General features: G+C 41.5%; 1 protein-coding gene across 15 annotated transcripts in view; it reads right to left on the reverse strand.

The window, feature by feature from the left end:
• ARVCF (ARVCF delta catenin family member) overlaps positions 1 to 22426 on the reverse strand; it is a 258446-nt gene that overhangs the window by 75469 nt on the left and 160551 nt on the right. For 10 of the 15 annotated variants that reach the window (XM_048322525.1, XM_048322527.1, XM_048322522.1 and 7 more), the window contains 3 exons: positions 21749 to 21787; positions 14133 to 14291; positions 4883 to 5490 (listed from right to left, as the gene is read on the reverse strand). In XM_048322525.1, coding sequence (XP_048178482.1) covers positions 4883 to 5490; positions 14133 to 14291; positions 21749 to 21787 — 806 coding nt within the window. The remainder of the gene's footprint in view (positions 1 to 4882; positions 5491 to 14132; positions 14292 to 21748; positions 21788 to 22426) is intronic. The other 5 variants (XM_048322537.1, XM_048322536.1, XM_048322530.1 and 2 more) reach the window with 1 other exon arrangement.

The raw sequence follows: 22426 nt of genomic DNA on the forward strand, positions 1-22426 counted from the left end.
ACACAGGTCAGTTCCACAATACCTCTGAGGAAGAAACAATATCAAGAGCCACTTTTAATGCACCAGTGACATAGCTCAATGAGTGTACCTGGCAGCAAAAAAAACCACCTGAACACTTGACCCTTGAAGACCCCAAATTATTGTGTAGAAACTCCGAGATCCTGTATGAACCTAAGAACTGTACAAGAAAGCTCAGCTGAGGGAATTATCACACCACTTCAGATTCACATGACTAAATACGGTGACCAAGGCTAGGGAAGGTTAAAAAAAAAACAACAGGGGAAGCAGTTTACCAAAACAGGTCATCTACAAAGGAGCAGAACAACTGCTCAGGCAGAGCAAGGCAGAAGTGCCACAAACCCCATCGCCTCTCCTTTAACAGAGGGTGGGAAGACCAGACCAGCAGAGTGAGGAAGTCAAAAGCAAGTGTCTGTCAGGGCATTAAATACACCCTGATCACCAACATATTTACACACAGAGAGTGAAGAAATCCTCTTTCTGAATCAGACTGGTGCGGACCAAATGTGATTTTTCACTTCCACATCATTGGAGCAGCTACGCTGGGAAGGAAACGCCACTCGATACGGAACAGGACTAACAAGAGCTTCAGCAGATACTGCTCTCAGGAGGCCAAGAGCTCTTTACTCACAGGACTGAAGAGATCTGGTGCTATGCCAGAGTTGCTGACTGCAAGCATCTTGCCTTCCGTCTGTTTGTAGCAAGGCAGCCAGGTTTTTAGGATGCCATGGGTCTCACTAATCACCTGTCTCAGGGAATTGATCAAAACACATTCTAGCATAGATAAAAACTAGGAGAGAGCTCGTGGATTTATCATCTTCCTTATGGCTTCAACACAGGCACATTTGAGTAAACAGGTGAAGGATTTAAACATTTAATCCTCAACAACTTCTACAAGTGCTACATTCATTACAGTTTGCAGCTGGTGTCTGCTTTGGATAAAAGACCAGAAAGGCTTGGGATTTCAGTAGGAAACTTTGTGCCAAACATTGAAGAGGAGATGTAAAACTTTGCAGACTGAGATTCTACTTTTGCCAGGCTCTGTTCCCTGATAGGATACACAAGGGGATTCAAAACTGGAGTGAATCCTCTGCTGAGACAAGTCTGAGTTAGGAGCGACATGGTTAAAACACCAAAATCCCCTTAACTGGAAACATCTAAGAACTGCCAGTGGATGAGCTGACTCGGGTTGCCTTGCGTCCTGCCACATCAGACTCTGCCATTCATCACCTTCTGCTATGAGAATATTATCAAACTGAGAGCGAATCCACAGTAAGGAAGAGACTCAGGAAAAAACCAAGTATTTTTCAAACTGACCACTTTGCCTGCCCAAGCACGTTCATAAACTCCTGCCCCAAACTAGACAACATCCCAATGTTGCCCATATACACTTGGAATGAGTGCACCTAGGCCACAAGTGCTGACTGAAAGTTTATCTGTAATTACAAGCCTTTATGTTCTGAACTGAAAAAAAGGACCAGAAGAAGGCGGAGACATGGCCAGTGCTACCAGTACTCTCACTGTCTATACACAACAGAAGCGAGACAGACCTACCGATTAAGTTATTTAATCTAGAATCTGGCTCATTTCCTGGTAATAATAATTTGGACTGTGAAGTGACCACCAAATACAGTCTCAGGGTCTTAAATCAGGCTTCTGGTATAAACAATTTATCAACAGAAAACTGTTTTGTTGTCGATTTAGTCAACATTAAAAATTTATACCCTGCGTAGTCTGGAATAGTAACACTGGCAATAGCTGCTCCAGAGCTCTTAGGGAAAAAAGATGTCCCATGAATGCTCCTACAAGTGCAGATTGCAGTGATCCACTCTGGGAAGAAATCACCACTGAGGCAAGAAAAAGTTGAGCAGAAGTTATTTACATAAGTAAGATGAATTATGACTTGCCATTTTTTTCCAGCTTGTGTTAATTCCAATTTAATGATTAAGAAATATTCAAATAGTAGTAGGGATGTTTTTTGTGAATCAAAGTATTCAGTACTTCCTGCTCCTCTTTCAAATAGGACTGTATATAAAACATCCAGGACACAGTAAGATTAGATGTTTTTAAAAACTACAATAAAACACCTAGTATAATAAAGGCAACCCACCAAATGAAGAAAAAAAGGGCATAAACTCAATTAAAGATGTGTAAATACCTTCACAAGTAAACTTGAGTAACATTAAATCAATACTGTACACCCCAAATGCTTTCTCTAACCCCAGTTCATTATGCAACCTGACTTACACCAAACCAGAGCAAATGCTGAGGGAAAGAACAAGAAGTGCCAGGTACTCTTGCAGAAAGTAATGTATCTTACATGAGAGACTCAGTATAAAGGAAAATTAGAAAACCCAGCCACGAGCAATGACAAGCCAACAGACATGGAATATTTGCCTTTCTGCATTTATCTGGATTTGGAGATGTTTGTGTGGAGGCACATTTTTCCCCAATTTAAAATGAAATATAAGTAGCTTAAAATGAGGCTGGTGAATGACAGAAGAAAAGCACAATAGGTATTTATCTCGGCGATCCAACGGAGCAGACAAGGGCTGAAAAGAACAATCTGTACTTGTAATCCCCTTGCCTAGGACCCCCTCCAGACACAGCTGGGCTGCCTCCTTATCACACAGGGAGTCAGACTCACTAGCACAGATTCAGATGAGGAACCTCCACTCAAGCCCTCTCAGAACAGGAACTGACAGTAAGGACTCTTATTTTACCTGTAAACTACTAACTAATGAAGTAGCATCTTCTGGGAAGAACATGAGAGAATAACTCAGTGAGTCAGTCAGTGGAGGAATTCTGTCCAGGATCCAAGGAGAGGCCCAAGCTGGAAGTTGGTGCAATGTAGAACAGTGCCCAACAGAGTTGTTGTTAAACCTGCTCTACACATACAAACTTTTTGAAATCAAAAATGACATAAATGCATCACATTCATTTAATCATTTTCACAGGAATAACTTATTTTAAAAAAACTAGAGAGGAGTAATAAATTAGTAATTACCCTCATCTACTACAAAGCACTACTTGTAGCGCTTATTTTCTTGCAAATCAGTAGCATATCTGAAATGCAGGTTTATTGAATTGTTCAAGTATTTCTTTGAAATGTCAAAAAGTAACTGCTTATGAATAGGCCCTCATACAATCTTCTTATGTTCTCAACAGCTAAAGTTTGCTGCCACAGTCAGGCTAATTATTTGTCATAGCCTCTTGATCACATTAAATATGGAAAAAACCTCACAACAAAAGAAACATAAATGAAAAATTATGAATTGGTCCTATCCAAACTGCAAGAACAATAAATCAAAGGGATGTTTAATAAAACCACCAAATTTTAAAATGCAAATGGGTAGGTTCTGAGAATACATTTAATTATTCATTTTGCATACAGTTAGAAAAATGTTAATAAAAAATTAAAAGCACTGATATCTGACTTCTTTTAGCAAGAACTGTAAACTTGCTTAGTTGCAGGGGAGCACTAATCCAAGTTTGATAGATTGATCAGGATTCTGGCACCCACTGGGTGCAGGTATTTCCTTCAGCCCCACAAAACACGGACGTGGTTCCACTGCTGGGTAAGCCTGCAAAATGAAAGATGGCACAAGGGACTTAAAGGGTACTCTGGGAGATACGTGTTGACATCTTTTCACTGGGTTTTTGTCTTGTTTGTTTTTTCCTCTCAAGTACAGATGACAATTTGGAAGTGTTTGATTCTGTCTAGCTTTAAAATGAACTTCCAAAAAATGGGAAGGAAAAGAGAGTATGAAAGCATGAATAACATAACATCTCCAAGTAGGAGGACTCCAGGAGAACAAAAAAGCCAACACAAATCCCACCAACTGCTGCTGACGCAGCAAAGCCTTAGGTCAGAAATGTTAAGTCTAAAGACTGTCTATACACACAGAGGCAGGTGGATCCAGACTCTTTACAGCTCTGGAAACTATTCTAAATTAAAAGGAAAAGAATGAGAACTAAATCCATCTCAAAACATGAATCATGAGGATATGACTTCAAGCAGGCACATGTAAAATTTGTACACCCCTCAGAAAACAAAGTATTACAAGTTTTTCAGGTCTGTACAAGATGAGTTTCAGCTGAGTAACAGGACTCTTTTCCCAAGCCTGTGGGTTGTTGGGTTTTCTTCTCAAATGCAAGAGCAAACAACTGTAAACACAGCATAAACAACTAATACCAAAAAACATGGCATAACATAGAACATTCCTCAGAAACTGGGCTGAACCAGAAGTAAGCTGTAACTGATCACTTTAAATGCAACACAGATCTCTTTTCTCCCCTTCTATAGGCGCAGGACAAAAATAATGAGGTTCAGTACAACCTGGCCAGACAGCTGAGGGTGTGTGGTTAGCACAGGATCACGGCTGAGGCTGTCACACACCTCACAAGACAGCTTGGCACCCGTTCACCACCAGGGATCAGCTCATCTGCAACCCCAACCAGCTGTTGAGAACTTTTGTTTGGCAGATGTGCACACAACCAGACCTGTCAGGAGTCTCAGAGATCACAAATCCCTCTTTTCACCTTGCTAGTGTGGGATGGCTCCGGGACAACACAATGCATTCACAAGACTTTTTCAGGAAGAGGGAAAAAAAGTAACAGCCTTCCTCTAAAAGGTCATCTTTCTTTCTAAATTCAACGTGCACTACGCAGCCCAGAATCACTGAAAGGGTCCTTGTGCCCTACCCTCACTCTCTTCTGTACTTCATGTGTGTTTTGCAGTCATTTATGGGCTGTTTTTCTGTCAAGTAACTCCAGAATTTACCAGATCACAGAGTTTGAATGTACATGATCAAATAAGCAAAACAGCTGCACAACAGCACTGTGAAAAACAAGTGAGTGTTACCTTCCTTTGTGAGGTCTTCCTCTCTCTGGCACACCTGCAGATGTCCTCCTGTTCACAGTGGAGTAATCCGGATCCAGTTCATATCCTTCATCATCTACTCCAAGGCTGCGGTTGTCATCTTCCAGTCCATAGGGCTCCGGCTGGAAGCGCTCAGGCTGAGAGCGGTTCAAGTCAACGCTGCTGCCCACCGGCACCTGAGGCTGGGCAACAGGGCCGTAGTTCTCCCTCCGGCTGGGCAGGGTGAAGCTGCCATCGTCGGGCCGGTAGGTGCCCCCTGGCACATAGGCGTAGCGGGGCCGGTAGCTGACACCCCGGGACAAGCTGCCGTAGTTGTCCGAGAGGTCTCCGTAGCCGTCGTGGCCGATGTAGGGGCGGTACTGGCTCTCGTGGCTCTCGGGGTACGAATCGTTGTAGCTGTTGTAGGAGCGGGTGAGGGTGGACGAGGCCTGGGGGGTGATGAAGCGCTCCCCGTTCTTCAGGTACCTCCTGTCGATGGAGTCTGTGTAGCTGCCCATGGGCGACGAGCCGTCCATGGCGGGCAGCCCGTCCGGCCCCAGCGGCACCTGCCGCACTGTCCTCGTGGTCACTGTCTTGACCATCTTGGTTACCTGGGAGGAAGCAGCGAGTAAATGTGTTAATGTTCTCCTTGCTGCACAATGTGGTGAGACACACAGGGAGGTGGAAGAGTAAAACAGGGAGAGAGCAGCCCAAAGCAAACTACTGTGACGTGCCCGTAACACTGGTGTAGCAATCAGCTCACCTATTAGCTTTCGGAATGAAAGGTGGAAAAATACTTCAAGAAAAGCACTCTGGGCTCTTACGACCAAATCAAAACCACTGCAGCCAGGTGACAGCACATGGAAGCAGTACAAAGTCATTAAACCAGTTCCAATTTCCCTAAAATGTTTTCAGGAGGCATCTGTCCTAGAGAAGACTTTACTATGTTGAGGAGCCACAGGCTGTCCTCCCACAGCTATAGCCTAAATACCACATCACATTCCACAGTTTTATAGAAATAGGGTTATGTGCTTCTGCCTGATCTGGATCAAGTTTGCACCATTGTGTAATGTGATGGAGCTCAAATTTGGCAGTAATAGCTAAGAAACCACTATCTCAAACAGAAGTTTTGGGCTTCAAGATCCTGGACAATATACCTGCTTTCTCTTTTATGATATTCTTACATCCAGCAACCACCACACAAGCCCAGTAAGTAGCTGTTGTCACTGTTTTGGTGACTAACAAATTTGGAATAATGAACACTAGCACCACAATGATTTTGCAATTGCAGCTACCTAAACATACTAGAAAAGCTTGTTTAAAACAGTAAAGAAAAATCTGTACACAAACACATCTTTATTTCCATAAATCACATTTCATTTCAAAACAGAATTCACAAGAACCAGAAATAGTAAATGTCCAGAGGGTTCTTGTGTTCAGGGTTTCTTGCTGAAGGGTAAGAACAAAGACTTCTTAAAACTTCACAAGAACCATCCGCCTTTGTGGGAAAGGTCTGGTTATCTGTGTAAGACAGTGCTGGACAAAATCCACTACATTTACAAGCTAGCAAAGGGCCTTCTGTGTGGGTTGGCATCTGGGCTCCATCAACTTCTGTACTGTCTTCCAGAGTGACCAGCAAAAGCTCTTTTGGGAAGAATAAAAAGTCCAGCAGATGCCAGTCTATCCTTCGTAGCCCTAACCCTAATAAAATTACTTAAACCTATAAAAAGTTACCCTATCCCTAGTAAGTGCTGACTTTTCGGCCCAACCAAGCAACAAAACAGCACATCCACAAAGATGAGGGGGAGAATCAACCCACCTGACAGCATTACACGCACCAGGGGAAGAACAAAAGATGAAACTGGTAAAAGGTATTTGGGGTTTCTAAGGTATTACAGACATAAATAAGCATCAGCAAATGACACTTCTCTTCATCTAGGTCTCAGAATGAAATGCTACATTCAAGGGAAATGTTAACCAAACATATATCCCTAGACTGCTCAGTGGCTCTGAAGTCCAAATAATTATTTTGACCTATAGCCACCAATTTAAACTTTTAGCTTGCCAACAGATTAGCCAAGCTGCTACAAAACAATTAGAGTACATCTCTTGAAGTGCCTCCAGACATGTCCTCTAGCCAGATGTTTTCACACAGAAACCCCAAACAGAAAAAAGATTCACCCAAACAGCATTTCTTTTCCTAGACACATCTGTGAGCAAACGACACTTCAACATAATGAAGTAATGAAATCCTGCAAGACTGAAAGAAGCACAAATGCCTCTCCACCAGCAGTGTAATAAGAGCAACACGCTGAATGCAGCATAGCCAGGTACCAATAGCATGACCTTGGTATCTAATATGAGCCTGAGATGAAAGGATTTTCCTCTTCAATACAAAGGGATTTCTTCAGCAAGTAAACATCAGGAAAGATGCCATCCTCCATGCCTCTGAATCTTTTCTCCCTTTTTCAAAGCACACATTTTAACTGGAGGAAAAGAAACTAGAAACTCTGCATTTATTTCACGACATACAATCCAACAGGGGTTTTTGCTTGTTACCTGTGCACAGAACTTCTCCTTTCTGCTCAGTTGTCAGCATGACCACTGTCACAGCATTTATAAACTCAGCAGTGAGAGGAGAAAAAGAGCTGGCGGAGTTTACAGTAGCTCTTTGTGAAGTGGATACACACAAAGCAACACAGCTCAGTGTTCTCCTGCTGAAGTCTGAAACAATACTTTTATTCAAAGTGGCATATTCATAAGTGATCTTCTAAGAGTAGGAAAAGCCACATTTCTCAGGCCTGAAATATGCGAGTCTTGCAAAGCCATGACAAAACTGGATGCAAACTGCCGGGCCTTTCTGTTCTTGAATCTGGGAACCAGTAATGGGAATAACAGGAATTAAGGTAGGACGACAGCAATTTGATGAATCAGAAATGGATACTTTTGCTCGGAAGGGAACAACGAAGGAGCTTTCTAAATGCCAAGAAATGCCCTTGCATAACCTCACAAAAGCTCTTTCTTTCAGCACTATACAACAAATCTAAGTCCAAGCACTGCTTTTCAGACAGGAGCTCCCATGCTTGCAGTTTGTCACGTGCCATTCTTCCTAAAGCTCTTAAGAGTAAACAATAGGAAGTACCTAATACACCTCATCTGGCTGCAGAAAAGCACCAAAGAAGGAATAAGCTTTGACCTGCAGGATCAGGTCCATCTTCATCAAAGACTTTGCTCCATGTTATTGGCAAACAGAAACATTACAGCCAGGACAACTGTCTCCAACAGTTGCTACATATACACAAAAGCCACAAAGCAAAATTTCAGATCGCTGAAAATCAACTCCTAGACAATGTGTGACCTACCAGTTACACTCAGTGAGTTTTTCACCACGCTCTGGCAATTCTACAGAGTATTTACAGAGATTTGGGTTTTTAGTTTAAATTACCAACACAGAATGCAAGCGATTCATTTGCAATTTATACCTTATTTGCCTTACTTTCCTGTCTTTTAGACTAGCTCAGACAGGCTTTCCATGGCTGTGGCTCATCAAAAAGCCACATTCAGTGTCAGGCAGCACATGTAAGAACAAGTTTACAACATTAGCACCGGTTCACCTCTTATTATTTTCTGAATGCTGCACCCAACAGCAAATGCAAAGTATCAGGACAATCAAAACCCCCTTGTCAGACACATAAAAAGGAACATTTCACTCAAGCACTGAAGTACGCATTTCTCACAGCATAAAAGCCTTCAGTAATGTTAAAGGTGTTATACTGGGGCAATCAAACAGAGTCATTTTGTATTTTGAGAGAGAAGGAGTATTTGCACTCATGCCTCATTTGCCAGGCATAGGCATTGAGATAGAACATTTATCATGTGACAAATAGATTTTGCTGCTGACAGGACAATAAGGGGAAGCTTTTTGGAAGCAATTAGCCAGCACACAGATGAAGGTCCATTTAATGTAAGGTTTCCAAGCAAAAGAAGAAACCCAACCAACAAATCAAACACCTTTATTTCAGGAAATCCTGCTCAAGGGAATGTTTCATTTTTATTTCTTTAAAGAACACAGGCAATCTTGAGCAGCTGACAGCATAGTAATCTTCTCTGCCAACATTTTTGTGGTTTCCTTAATACTGATGCATTAGCCAAAGACAATGAAGCTATTCCAAATGGGAGTCCCAGAAGACTGCCTCATCTGAGAGACACCTGATCCTACAGATGCACCCAATCTTAAAAAAGACTTATTAGCATCAATTCCTCACTACAGATATGATCTAATGAAAAATTTAGTTACAAGTTACTTTGAGTGTAATTTGACTTCCTCTGTTTACTTTCCATCCCTAAAGAAAACCTGTGTAAAAAGGTTTTTTCAGCCCGATGAAATCAAAGATGCTCACTTGTTTCAATCCCCCAGTCTTGGAGTACCAGAGGAAAGCTTCAGAGCACTTCCCTACGAAGAGGCTGGCTGAGTATGCTTGCAACGTATTTATAACTCTTTAATCCCTGTACAAATACTAAGATTTCAGCTACAGTATAAAAAACCACAATACACCTCTCTGCAGCCAAAATTCTATGATACTTCAAGTCAGTGTTTTCACTGCTGCTCTCCACACCCCAAAATCTAAGTATACTTCCGGTTTACGGACCTTACCATTGTTCACCCCCCCCAAATAACAATTATTCTAGTAAGTAATTCCCTTACAGACCCCATGATAATGGTTTCACTAATACTGTTTCTGGAAATACATCTGCCAATGGAACATAAAGGAAATATTCACACATTTGAAGCAGCTTCTGTATTTTTCTGTCCCTCATCCTCCTATTTATCTAGAAGGATGGGAGAACAAACATCAAACTACCCAACAACTGGATTTACTGGATGCACGTGCATATGGCATAAGTAGGTGCCTCACAGGGCTCAATCACAGAGGAATGAAGACAGTTCCAAGATTTCTGTGGAACTGGGCTGTCATGGTCAAATGCAGTCAACTTAACCAGTACCTATAATTTTGTCTTCCATTTTGTTTTTGAGGTTGGTTTTGGTTGGCCTTTAATTTTTTTTTTTTTAATAAATTAAGTTCATTGTGAAAGGTGACAGGGCTAACAATTTTGTTGAAGCTGTCATAAACCAAGAATCAGATGAGAAGGAACACAGGAGGGTTTAAGCATCCTGACATTTCTGTGAGCTTATTTTTGAACTACAGACAGGTTGAAGCTATTACCTTTCTATTAAATGCTGTGGAAGAACTCACCCTGTAGGTTTTCAAAACAACAGCTGAAATTTCTCCCCTTCAATTTTAAGCCTAGTATTTCACATCTTGAAAGGGCCCTCAACTCCAGGTGAAATCCATTCCTGCTCTATTACCTTTGAATTTCCTGCAAAGTTTCGAAGAACTGCCTCTTGGGGTACCTAGCACCAGCACAAACCAGGGTTTTGGTCACAAGCACTTGCTCATCACAGGTGTTAGGAAGTGGGAACAGCAGTTAATCACTGCTGGGAAAGATCTGGACTTGCTGAGTATTGGAAAGCTCAAGGAAAATGGATGGACTACAAATTAAACAACTTTGTATACAGATTGATTTCACAGTATGGTATGATAAAATATCAATTTCAATGAGTACCAGTGACCTAAATCTCTCCAATCTTTTGGCATTTCCAAGATAAAAATAAAAGGTGCCTGAAAAAAGAAAAAAAGCTAACATTTACACAAGGACACACGCATCTAACTTGCTTTACTGAGTTCTCTTGAGCCACTTACAACAGGCTTCCTTTAACACCTGACAGTGCTCCAGCGAGCAGCAAGAAGTGGAAGTCTCTCCCCAAGGTGACTTTCACTGTTTTAGCTTGATAGGTATTTGGCTTCCAGAGATATTATAAAGTTGAAATGAAGTGTTATCTGCTACATCTTTTGTGCAATGAATGTTATGTAGGGACTCAGTACAACACTAAAAGAATAACAGGTAGGGGAAAATTACTCAGAGATATCTCATTTTGAAAAGGCAGATGTTCTTTATTTAAAATATGTCAAATATTAAATTCTATTACGCCTTCTTCCTGCTTCACTGCTACAGGCATTTTCAAAGATGAGGGGAAAAGCAAAGCAAAACTGTCAATGCATCTAGATTAAGGTTGTTTACTTAATACACTATTGAAAAGAATAACCTCTATAAATTACGGGTTTGAAACAACAGGGAAAGGCATAGAGAATAAAGGAACAGCAGCATCCAGGAGCATTCATGCTTACAGCCTTTGCTGTGCTGCATTTCAAGAGGAAGAATTTCAGAGGCATTGCTCTCCAGCAAGCTAGAAATTCACACAATTTAGCAAAAATAAGTGACAATTTCCTTTTAAGAATCCAAAAATGGCATTAGGTTGACTATTCCCCACATAAGCTATCCACCAAAGAAAGAATACATTTGGAAAACGTCTCTGGTTTCTCTGGGTCTTAAAAAGACATGAGTTGTGTTATTTACTCTGTCAGAGGAAGTATCTTGTGCTGCCACTTTCTTTGCAAGACAGATATGCTGGAGATTGTGACTGACACTGTCCAGTAGAGCCTTTTAGTTACAGACAGAACAAAAACAGGCTCTAAACCCTTCCTTAAAGGAGCCTGGAGCAAGCACAGCAATGTAGAGCATGAAAGGCTATTGCTCAGAGTAAAAAGAAAAGCTGAGCACAAACCTACCTCCCCTGAGCACAGTGTGACCATCTCAACTTTTACACACTGGATATTACTGAAAAGAGACTAAAGGATTCCCACCACAGGAAATGTTGCTCCTTTACAAGGACAAGCACCACCTGCACACTGAATGCACGGCCAGATTCACGTGGGGGTTTTGGTTTGGGGGTTTTTGGTTTGGGGGGGGGGCGCTGTTATTTGTATTTTTAATTTCTTTAAGTCTGTGAGGGAACAGGCAGAGACACAAAACTGGTTTTGGGCTCAACACCTCCTACTCCTGCAAGTGGATGCCCAGCCGCGATGCGTTTGCATCTCCCATGCCAGGGAGATTTCTTCACCACCCTCCTCCGAGCAGCAAGCTCAGAATTCTGCCACTGCACAGCGGTACCAGAAAGCTTCATTTTCTCTGTAGGACTCTCACATATAATAGCATGAACTAAGAAAGCACTATGATGATACCTACTAGAAGTAATAGTGTCAATGACAATTAACTCCAGGGCAATTAACTGATGCTACTAAATCCCGGTGACACAGTTTTCATTTTCACAATCCCTACCAAAACAAAATGCAAGTCAAAGACCAAAGTGATGTGAAAAAATTGTAAAATCTGACCTCGGATTAGTATCTAAGAGCTGTTAAATCTATGCCATTTTATCACAGCAAGGAGAAGTCAAAACAAAACCATTTCAGAGGCAACAACAACCCCAACAAAGTCTCAGCACCTTTTCTGACAGTCATGGCTAAGCCAGGCTGTGTTTTGACATTTCAGAATCACTTTTCTCAACAACTGGGTTTTTAATATTTTTTTGTTGGTCTTTTTAGCAATGAATTACTAAGAAACAGCTCTGGATAGCACATAAGCTGAAGTCAGTGGCATTATTTGAAACAACACAAATGGAGAGTAAGACAGCTATGCATTCTACCCCTATTCTGGACACACTTCAGTGCCTGCAATGACCTACAGTAACAGAAGAAAGCCTTGCTCTTTGAAATGGAACAGTAGCTCCAGGGTTGCTGCTTTTTCAATTTTCCTTTCCCATATGCAGCCACAATGCCTGTTTTGAAGCTGCCACTGTCCTTTTCTGTGGGAAGATGGAAAAAGAGGAGGTTCCTGATACAGAGGAGAAAATCACACCTCTGAGGCCCTGACAAACACTCAGCTTTTATCAGAGGCACGACTATTTCAGACAAATTACTTCACTCCATGTGGTCCTGTTATCTAGGGACCACTGCATGGCCTCACCTCTATTTTTACAGTCATAGCTATAATCTTATGCCTTTGCATAGCTGCACTTACAGCCTCCTAAAACTATGCACTACTATTAGTACATATAAAAAGGTGTCCATCCCCACTGTAATTTTATCACTTCCTTCCTGCAAATAACAGTTGTTGTTGCTGTCAGTAGAAAGAAAACAGAATTTCTTTCCTGTAAGTCACAAACTAAATACATTAGATTATTTGAAGAGCTAATAAAATGTGGGGGCTTTTTGTTAATCTCTTTTATTTTTATTTAAAGACCTTCATCTCCTTCCAACAATGAGAAAATAGGCCAGTTACATTTACCTTCTAACTAACTGCAACAAATATTAAACCAGATACTCAGTTTATTATAACGTGTACAGGCACACTGACCTCAGGAAATCAACACTGATTTACTTCAACCTGAGGATCTGATGTCCTGAATAGGTATCTTAGAGGACTGCAATTCTGGAACATCAGTGAAAATAAACACTGATTTACACAGTGACCTCTGTTCAACTCCTTTTAACACAGAAAGCGTTTTTTTTTTCTTTTTAGAAATTTTTAAAAAGGGAATCACCCTTAATCTTTGTAACTTTCCAGTGGTGCTGAAAGCATGCAAGGCAGCCATGGACACACAGTGCCTGCTCAACAGAGACTGCAAAATTACCTTACACAAGGAATAAAAAGTTATCAGGAAAATTAGAACATTTGCAACACCTGTAATCCAGCCAAACCTGAGGTACAAGTCACTTGAGAGCACACCCAGCTTTCCCCATTCATTAGGAGTAAGATGCCATTCACAAGATTGTTGCAGATTTTGAATGCTATGGTGTTACTTACATAGGCTGTTTCTTGTTCTAAAGGACAAGTGCATAATGACATAATGTTATTGCAGACTGTCACTAATTTAAGACATATTTCCAAGCATATTTTCCTCAGCCAAGCCCTACCAACTCATCAATTTTCGTATCACTGTATGTGTTTGCAGGGCAATGCTGTGAACTGCTTCAGTAGAATGAAGTTAATGTTACAAGAATAAGCAGCCTGAGAAAGGGTTCTAGTGTTTTTGTTTGGTTAACCTGGCTAATTTCCACTGCTCAGTTTATGGATCCATGAACAGCTGTATCAGCACAGCTGATAGGGAGCAATCTAGACACAGACGTGAAACTGAAAAAACCCTGAACTCAGCTCTGCTGGCAAACACAATGTTCAAAATCACTGAGGATCACAACAGCATGATTGTCATCACTCAGGCTACTCCCTGCTATTTCTATTCCATGATTAGATAGCACTTTGCCATTTTCCTCAGTGGTTATTAACCTCTCACCTTGGTTTCAGTTCTCCTTGTGGTTCCATCTTCAGAAGTGACAATAGACACGTGGGAAGTGGGAGTGCCTGGGTCTTCCTCCACAGTAACTGTCTCTTCCACCATTTCTTGAGGCTCTTGCATCATTGCTATTGAAGTCTGGTTACTGGGGCTTTGTTCCTAAAGAAGCAAGTAAAAAAAATTTGAACTTTTAATTTCTGCCATCATGGTTTAACTGTTCTACTGATTTCAGCTTCATTGATTTAAAAAACACGTTTTACCCTACAATTTGCGAGCAGAGATTCAGAGAAAGGAGTATTTCCTGTCTCAGACAAGCTTGCTGCAACTGTGCTGGAATGACTGGGCTCAGTGCAGCAAACAGAAATCATGTGAAGCATCTATCAAGTACTTCTTATTAATAGGCAACAGACTTACAGACTACTATCTTATATTTAAATCTGCTTTCAGCTTTCTTCTCAGTGCCCAGCATAGGAGGAGTGGATTTTTTGTCTGCAAAACCATTCTTTTAGTTCTGCAGTGAACAGGCCCACTGGCTTTCAGAGCAGTTAATCTTACACACCATTGAAAGTTTCTTTTCATTTGATAAAGTACACTCAGCTGGAGACTAGAGAAGGCTATAAAACGTCAACACCTACAATTAAATAGACACCTTTCTCCAACTGCCCAAAGCAACGACAATTTAACAAAAAATGCATGGCTAGAGATTAATTCAGTGAAATGCTTCCCTTCTCACGTCTTCACTAAGTCCGTAAGGTCTAACTGGCTACAAGCTTATTTAAAATTTGTAACAGATAGACAACATAATAGAAACTAAACAGAAAGATGGGAGATCAAAGGCGGGTTCTTGCAGGGATACTGCCCGAAGAGAATGCTCTGCCAGCACCAGCATCTGAACCTTCCTTTTTCTTATGCAATTGTGCGTTTCAGCACAGAAATCAGAGAAGCTCCCTTTGGTAGATGAACGTCTTTCAGAAGTTTCCCAGCAAGAGGCCAATAAAGAACCAGCTTATGCACTGAGAACTCAGCCTTTTGCCCAGCATTATGAATCCTCAGCCACGTAAAATGCAATGACAGACTGATCATTTCATTACGAGCCCTGAACGTATCTGGCTACACAGGCTTTAAAGCCAAAGCAGGGCTTCTGTTGGCTCACCTTGTCAAATAGACACTCAAAAAATATCCTTTATTAAGGACTATATACACACACATTTTTACATACATATAAAAAAAAAAAAAAAAAAGAAAGCACAAAAAAATCGAAGAAGAATGACATAGAGCCCAAAACTGCAAATTGAGCAGACTTTGTCTAAAGCAAACTCTCTGGACAAATCCACTATCTCTTCACATCACAAGAAAATAAAAAGGGTTGGGATGAAACTGTTGCAATAGAGGTGCTCAGCCTAATTACATAAAAGTTAAAACATTATCCACCTGTGAACAGCTTCATCACCAGGGAACTATAACACTACATTTTGCATCATTTTATTTAGAAAAATTGCATTTCAACCCAACTATAGCCTTTGAATTTCCCCTTTTGCTGTGCCATGTTTTGTGCAGGCCTCCAGCGACCTTTTGCTGCTGAGGTCTCATTAAGGTCCACATTTAATTTTTGCATGATTTATAATTTCCCTTTGAACAAGCTGAGATGTCCCTGCTCAGTTTTCATTTATTTACAGCTGTATTCTGACCTTCTGGAACTCAGACTTCAGCAAGAAAGCTGCTCCCATTTTCAGGTAAGCACGAATATTAACCAAGACCATGACAATAAGCCTCTGGCAATCACCTCAGTCAAAATGCAACATGGACAGCCTTCAAAGGTAAGGCACCAGAAGTGATACAAGCAGGCACTACTTCCATTTCTATTGAAACCACAGAGTAACTCAGGTTACAGAATCAATCAACGAGAATAAGGCTTCTGAAATCCTTAAGAAAATCACTCCTTCCAGTCTGCAGTACTCAAATCATTAATGGCAACTCATGATACATGCTGAATTCTTTATGGTAGAGTTCAGATGTCACAACATGTCTTCTGCGCATGGCTCCAGAAGGGGAACTTGCTCCTGCAATAAATACATTATTCTCTTCACATTTTTTCTTAAGAAACTGTGTTATAACTGCAACTCCCTTTCTCACACCCCACAGTAAAGCTTTCCTCCCCTCCCAAGAGAATAATTTACACAATACTGCAGTACAGTAGAGACTCAGAAGTTCTATTCATCTTCACTCAATCAAACCTTACCAAGAACAAAGAAACCACTTATATGTAGAGGGATTTTACACAACACCTTATCCCTGTAAACCTCACCATCGAATGCCAAAACTGCTCCAAGGTGGGACCTTCTCACTCCTCTCACACATGTACGTACACACACACACAGCTCATCCACCACCTTCATTTCCAGATGCACTTGAGGTACTGGCATCTCTTAGTTCCCCTCTAGACTTTATAGAGGCAGCCTCTGTTTTCTGATAATAAACCTGAGGAGATGGAAGGTGGAAAGAACTATTTTGTTCTTTGAGCTTTTGCAATACTTTTTCTTTATTTAAAAAAGCGTAAAGTCTGCCTTTGTATTCAGACTGCCTGTGGGCAAAGGAAACCTTAAAAGCTGGGCACTTAAACATGAGCAAATTGCAAGCCAGAGCACATTGACTTTAAATGAGCATTGCGCTGGGTTTTATCCTCTAGCTGCTTCTAAAATGAAGATTCAGGCAGATATGGTACAGATCTGCATTCCTAGAAGAGAAAACTATTGTTAGCAAGAGACTGTCCTAAGCATCAGAAAGCCTAAAAGCTTGCAAAGTTCAAGGTAGATATCTCAACACAGACAGGTAACCAGACTGGCATCTACTGTGTCTTCCTTCTTACTATGGATCTACTGAGGAATGCAGTAAGCCAATGGGACAGCCTATCACCCAGCTTACCCCTGAATTACCTGAACCAGGTGGTTCTTTGATCTCCCAACCCAGTACTTTCTCTACATCGCTAGCTTGGAGCTGTCACAAGCTAACATTAATGTAGAAAAGATGCAAAGGTTTTGTTGTCTGTTTTTAGACTCCATCATTAAGGATTTTAGGTCATCACAAATTGCAGAAACTGGGACACATTACCCCTTTCAACTATTTGCTCAGTTTCGAAGCCAGTATTTAGAACGCTCTTTTTTTGCTAAATACACCTCAGCATCTCAGATTCCAAACATCTGGCAGGTAAGCCTAATTATCCAGAGTAAACCACAAGTTGCTGGATGGGGCTGGAACATGACACCCCTAATGAATAATGCTACCAGTAGTTAGTTCCCTGCCTGCTAGAAGGAGGTTAATTCCAGTTCAGAACAACACACACTCATTTACCTTACTGGGGCCTTTCAAAGCAAAAGCCATGAGATTACAAAACACTACCAAATTATGAGAACAGATTCCAGTACCGTTATTGCATGTGGCGTCAGCAGTCATGACTCTTGCTTTTACTCTTGCTTTTTTGAGACCAAACGAATCCTATCCTGTTGATTTGTACTTGCATCTCCAGTGTGCTTTTAAAAAGCCATGCTATTTAAAACACAAAGCAACAATCAATTTACCTCCAGCCTGTAAAAGTTAAGCGCAGATGGAACAGCTAAAGACCTTGTAAAATAACCAAGAAGCATAAAATAACAGTAATTCTTGTTTTGTTAAAGAACAGTGATTTATCATTTAGGGCACATATCTCCTAGGGCTTATTTTGCATTAGAATACTACAGCTTCTGTAATCATCGCCATTTCAATTCCTAGCGTTGTAGTTCCATCAAAGTAGCTATTTTATATCTGTTTTAATAAAAGAATAACCTCCCCCAGGAGGATCAGACATCCAACTTTAAGACTGTAAACAAAGTTCTTTATTCTCTGCCTATGGAACAATTTTAAACAGTCTGGAAACAATATAAAATTGCAGGAGATTATTATTTCCGCTAAAACAGCCCCTCTTCAAGAACACTGAAATCATGTACATCGAATCTTCATTCTCCCCAAGATCCCCTTTGTTCAGAAGATTTCAGTGCAGGCTATTCCAGCTACTCCTTACTCCAGGCTACTGTCAGATACCAAATTTGAAGGTTTTTGCAAAGCACAAAGGCTGGATTCTACATCAGTGGACACACTTGTCCTCAGTCAACCCCAGCATAGACAGAGCTCAAGTGTATCAGCTCCTGTGAAACACATTACAAGTCTGGGCATAATTAGTGGCATTGGACAACAATGATAATTGAATTAAATGTGGATTCTCTCTCCTCTACTACTCTTTAAATGACTTATTACACCTTCAATCTGTGCAAAGCATGAGATTATTTCTAAGTGTAAAGCAAGCAGACTGGCTTTGTCAGAGCCAAGCCTCAGGATGATGTTCTGCCCCAATGGTCTCCTTCCCACTCAGGTGTGCACTTCCAGCTCAGTCATGTTCTCAAGCTTTTATTCGCTGAAGGCATGTGGAGAAAGACACAAAAGGCAAGTCTGCAGGAACACAGCAGCTGAAAAAAGTCTGTCTTGAGATCTGCATCAGACTGGGACATCAGAGAGGAAGGAAATCACCAGAGGAATTGGCTGAACTTTGTGTATTTGTGGAAGACTTTTTCTAAAGTCCAACTCCACAGCAGCTGAAGACTCTCAAATCTGGTTATCACATCCCCCTGCCTCACCAGGGCAGCCTTCTTTCACCACAGCCTCAAAACGCCTGCTGTGCTCTCTCCCAATTTGTCCTGAGAGCCTCCGTGCACTTCAGCAGTGCAAAAGATGGACTCCAAGCTGAGCAGCTCATGCCCATCACTGAGCCAGTGTCACCTGAGGAGCAGCAGTACCGTCCCACTCTTTCTAGTTTGTTCTTCAGAAACAGGGGAGCCCTCACAGACTGCAGCGCTTGCACTACTGCAAGGCAGGGCACCTTCTGCAAGCACATGGAGACCTTAAGCTCAAGGAATGACACAGGCTGTTTCCCTCAACTCAAAAAACACAGCAAGACCCAGGTCTCCAGCACCAAGCACAGGTATGCAGCTAGACCTACCCAAATTCTTCATGATTGGGGAAACATTGCCCCAAAGCTGGGATCAAATCATGGCTCATTCAAGCAAAACGGCTCTGGAAGAACAAAAAGCACACGGACCAGCCTGTACAGAAACCCAGGCAGCACAGGGTGCTGGAACGAGAGTCTGCAAGACAATGACTTAAATATGGGAATACATAAATATCTACTTTGCTGCAGATAAACTAATCTCCATTTAGTAAACCTACTTTTCTGTTTTGTTATGTGAAATACAATGTAGGGTTCATGTATATAAATCTGTATTTATGTATATGTATACAATGGATTCAATGCACTTCAATGTGAACCCAAACACATTAACCTATGAGAAAGCTTCAAGCTCTGTTAGAGCTCTGACACAAACTCTACCCTAAGGCTGGTCAGCTCAGAACAGAAGGGAAACGTTAGCCACCAATGAAAGCAGGCTGTCCTGGCACAGGGTACCAGAATGAACTCAGCCCCACACCACAATGCACTAACTGTTTCCTGAACACTTACACACTTCCTTTGTCCTTTAGAAACACACACGACAAGCACCGAACAAATAATGCCAAGAGCTTTTAAAGCACCAAGGTTAAAAGGAACATTTCAGCAACTGGAAAAAACCCTCAACTACAGAAGTTCTGAAAAGCCACAAAGAGGAGCTTTTTTTTTGGAAGCAGGCTTGGTAATTCACCCTTTGAAGGCATCACACCTTTCAGGGAGAGCAAGAGGCGGAGGTGAAGGAGAAGGAATCAAACCCCAGACAAGGCCTGGAGTAGCAATATTCATCCCTCAAGTACAGCAAGGCACACTGGGGTTCTGTTCAGCCACGCGGTAGCTGCCCATCAACGGGGAAATCCAGTGCCTGCCCAACGGTCAACAAAGAGGGCTTTTATGCTATTTTAAACAATCTGAAGTGTCTCAGTTAATGGTAGACCGGGCAATTGGCCCTCAACTATTTCCAATTGACTGGAATGATGGATGAAGCTAAAGGGAATGCTGACCCACTGAACTTTTCCATACAAAGCTAGGAAACTGAAGGAGACTGTAAACAGTTTGTAAGAAGGAGAAGTGGGAGAGGGAGAATCCCAGGGGCTTTGCTCCTCTCAACCTGCTGTTAAGTTGTTTCAGATGAAGGAAAACAAAGAGCTTCAACTCTGAGCAACATACAATAAATACATGGGAAGGCCTAAATGAATAGGGTATTTTTCCCATGCACTCCTCTCCTTTCTCCAGGAGCTGTTTAGCTCTGCCACGCAGGCTGGTCCTTTGAATCAGAAAGGGCAATTTGTCACTCTGACAAGGTGTCTCTCAGGGCTCTCTATTGCCTTGCCCTGCTTTTCAGATTGACTGGGTGTTAACCAAGGGTGTCAAGACATCACATCTCAGTCAACTTCAACAGATATGATGATATATATTTAAAAATTACATGTTAATCAGTGCCACTACATTAAGGTAATGCTCAGGAAGCCACACATGCCCACTGATTTTCTGAACAAAACCATCAGTAGCAGCTTTTGCACTGCAAAGGGCAACAGTGCTGCAATGTGACAGAGCTGTCTGCTCACCTCAACAGCTCCTGGGAAGGAAGACTGGGAACATGCAACTTCCAGATGGGGAAATGGATGAGTAATAGGTTCAAATTCACACCATCTAACTTTAGGCAGCTTAGCAAGGTATCTAAATGCAGGATAACTTAATTCTTTCCCTTTAGTCGAAAAGAAGAGTAGGAGCCTCAGAGAACAGATCTTGCACAGACTAAATTACTTCCTTGGACATATCCAGCTTTTGCCATCAATTCTGCAGGGAAATCGTATCAAGTGCTTCAAGACAACATTAAAGCTGGAGGATGAATCCAGGCCTCAAAGCCCCAGTGTAAGTACTCTGTGTAGAACCCAGACAGGACAAGGATATCACAAGTCATCACTCAGTCCCTTAGTCACAAGCCCTTTTTCTCCCAGCAGTTCAGCAAGATCAGGTAGTAAAATAGAACCGTAAGCCATTATTTGTAATATAAAAATGATACAGGACAAAAAAAAAAAAAAAAAAAAAAAAAACCCAAAAAAAAAAAAAAACCAAAAGAAAGAGCACCTGGCACACACGGCTCTCTTTCCCTTAACTGTTGACAGCAATGGCCAGTGTTTATCTGGACAGTCTGCCCAGTAGGAAACTGAGCAGGAAATGACTGTTTCTCACCAAGATCTGTATACAGAGTTCACTGCAATTTGCCAAACTACCTGCCAAAGACAAATACAATGTAAATCTACATGCCTAATCTTTGACCAAACCCAAAACAGATCTGACTTGCTTCCTTCTCTGGAGCCTTTCAGATGAACTAACCAAGACTAAATTAGGGACATTTTTACTGGGATGAGGTTACATCATGGATTATAATTTTCCAGCAAGTTTTTTCCTTCATCTCCACCTGCTGCCTCTACAATGCTGGCATTAAGGGTGGTGTGGGATGACTAATTTTACATTCCTTTCTGCAAGACAGGCATTCAGATTTCATTTCTTCTGGGCCCCACAGAGTTCGGATCACAAATTAAATGGATGCACGTATTACTAGACAGCAAGTCCACAAACTTACATGCACATGGGAGTCAGAAGTACAAGCTAGGTCCTTCATCTAAAACAAAAAAAACAACTGTCAGTTTGGCAGGTGAGAACAGAAAGTTTCTTTATGCAGTCTGTGTCTCCCAGACTCTACCCCAGCCACCTTCACATTAGTGAGTTAAACCAAAGCCTGCCAGACCCAGCCAGTTCTAGGCTAACACACACACGCCCACTTGCACTGCTACAAAACTACCTTAGAGAATTGCTTTTAACTTCAAGGCAGATGTAAACCATCTCTGCATTCTTTGAATTACGACCAAGGCTGGAGCATTATTTGAGTGTCCTAGGAGCCATATCAGATCAGTGTTAAATTTAACTCATCTCCTCGCCCACCCACAATCTTGCTGGTAGATCTGAACGACGCAACAAAAATGCTTTTTGTGGAAAAACACACAACACAAAAAGCAAAAAACCTCAAAAAACAACAACAAAAAAGCTTTTAATCCTGAGGGAAACAGAACAAACAGACCACTGATGATTTTTTAAGCTGGCATTCCAAGAAAGCTGTTCCTTGAAATAAATTATTTCTCATTCTAGGGAATACAAAGCAACTGACAATAAATCCAATCACCCATCTCACAAGGACTGTGCCTGCCAGTGTCTCTCACTATTAAGCCCCAGAGCAGGTCTGCCTGGCAGTGAGGCAGCAGGA

This window comes from Corvus hawaiiensis, chromosome 18 (genome assembly GCF_020740725.1).
Source record: "Corvus hawaiiensis isolate bCorHaw1 chromosome 18, bCorHaw1.pri.cur, whole genome shotgun sequence".
NCBI classification, from domain to species: domain Eukaryota; kingdom Metazoa; phylum Chordata; class Aves; order Passeriformes; family Corvidae; genus Corvus; species Corvus hawaiiensis.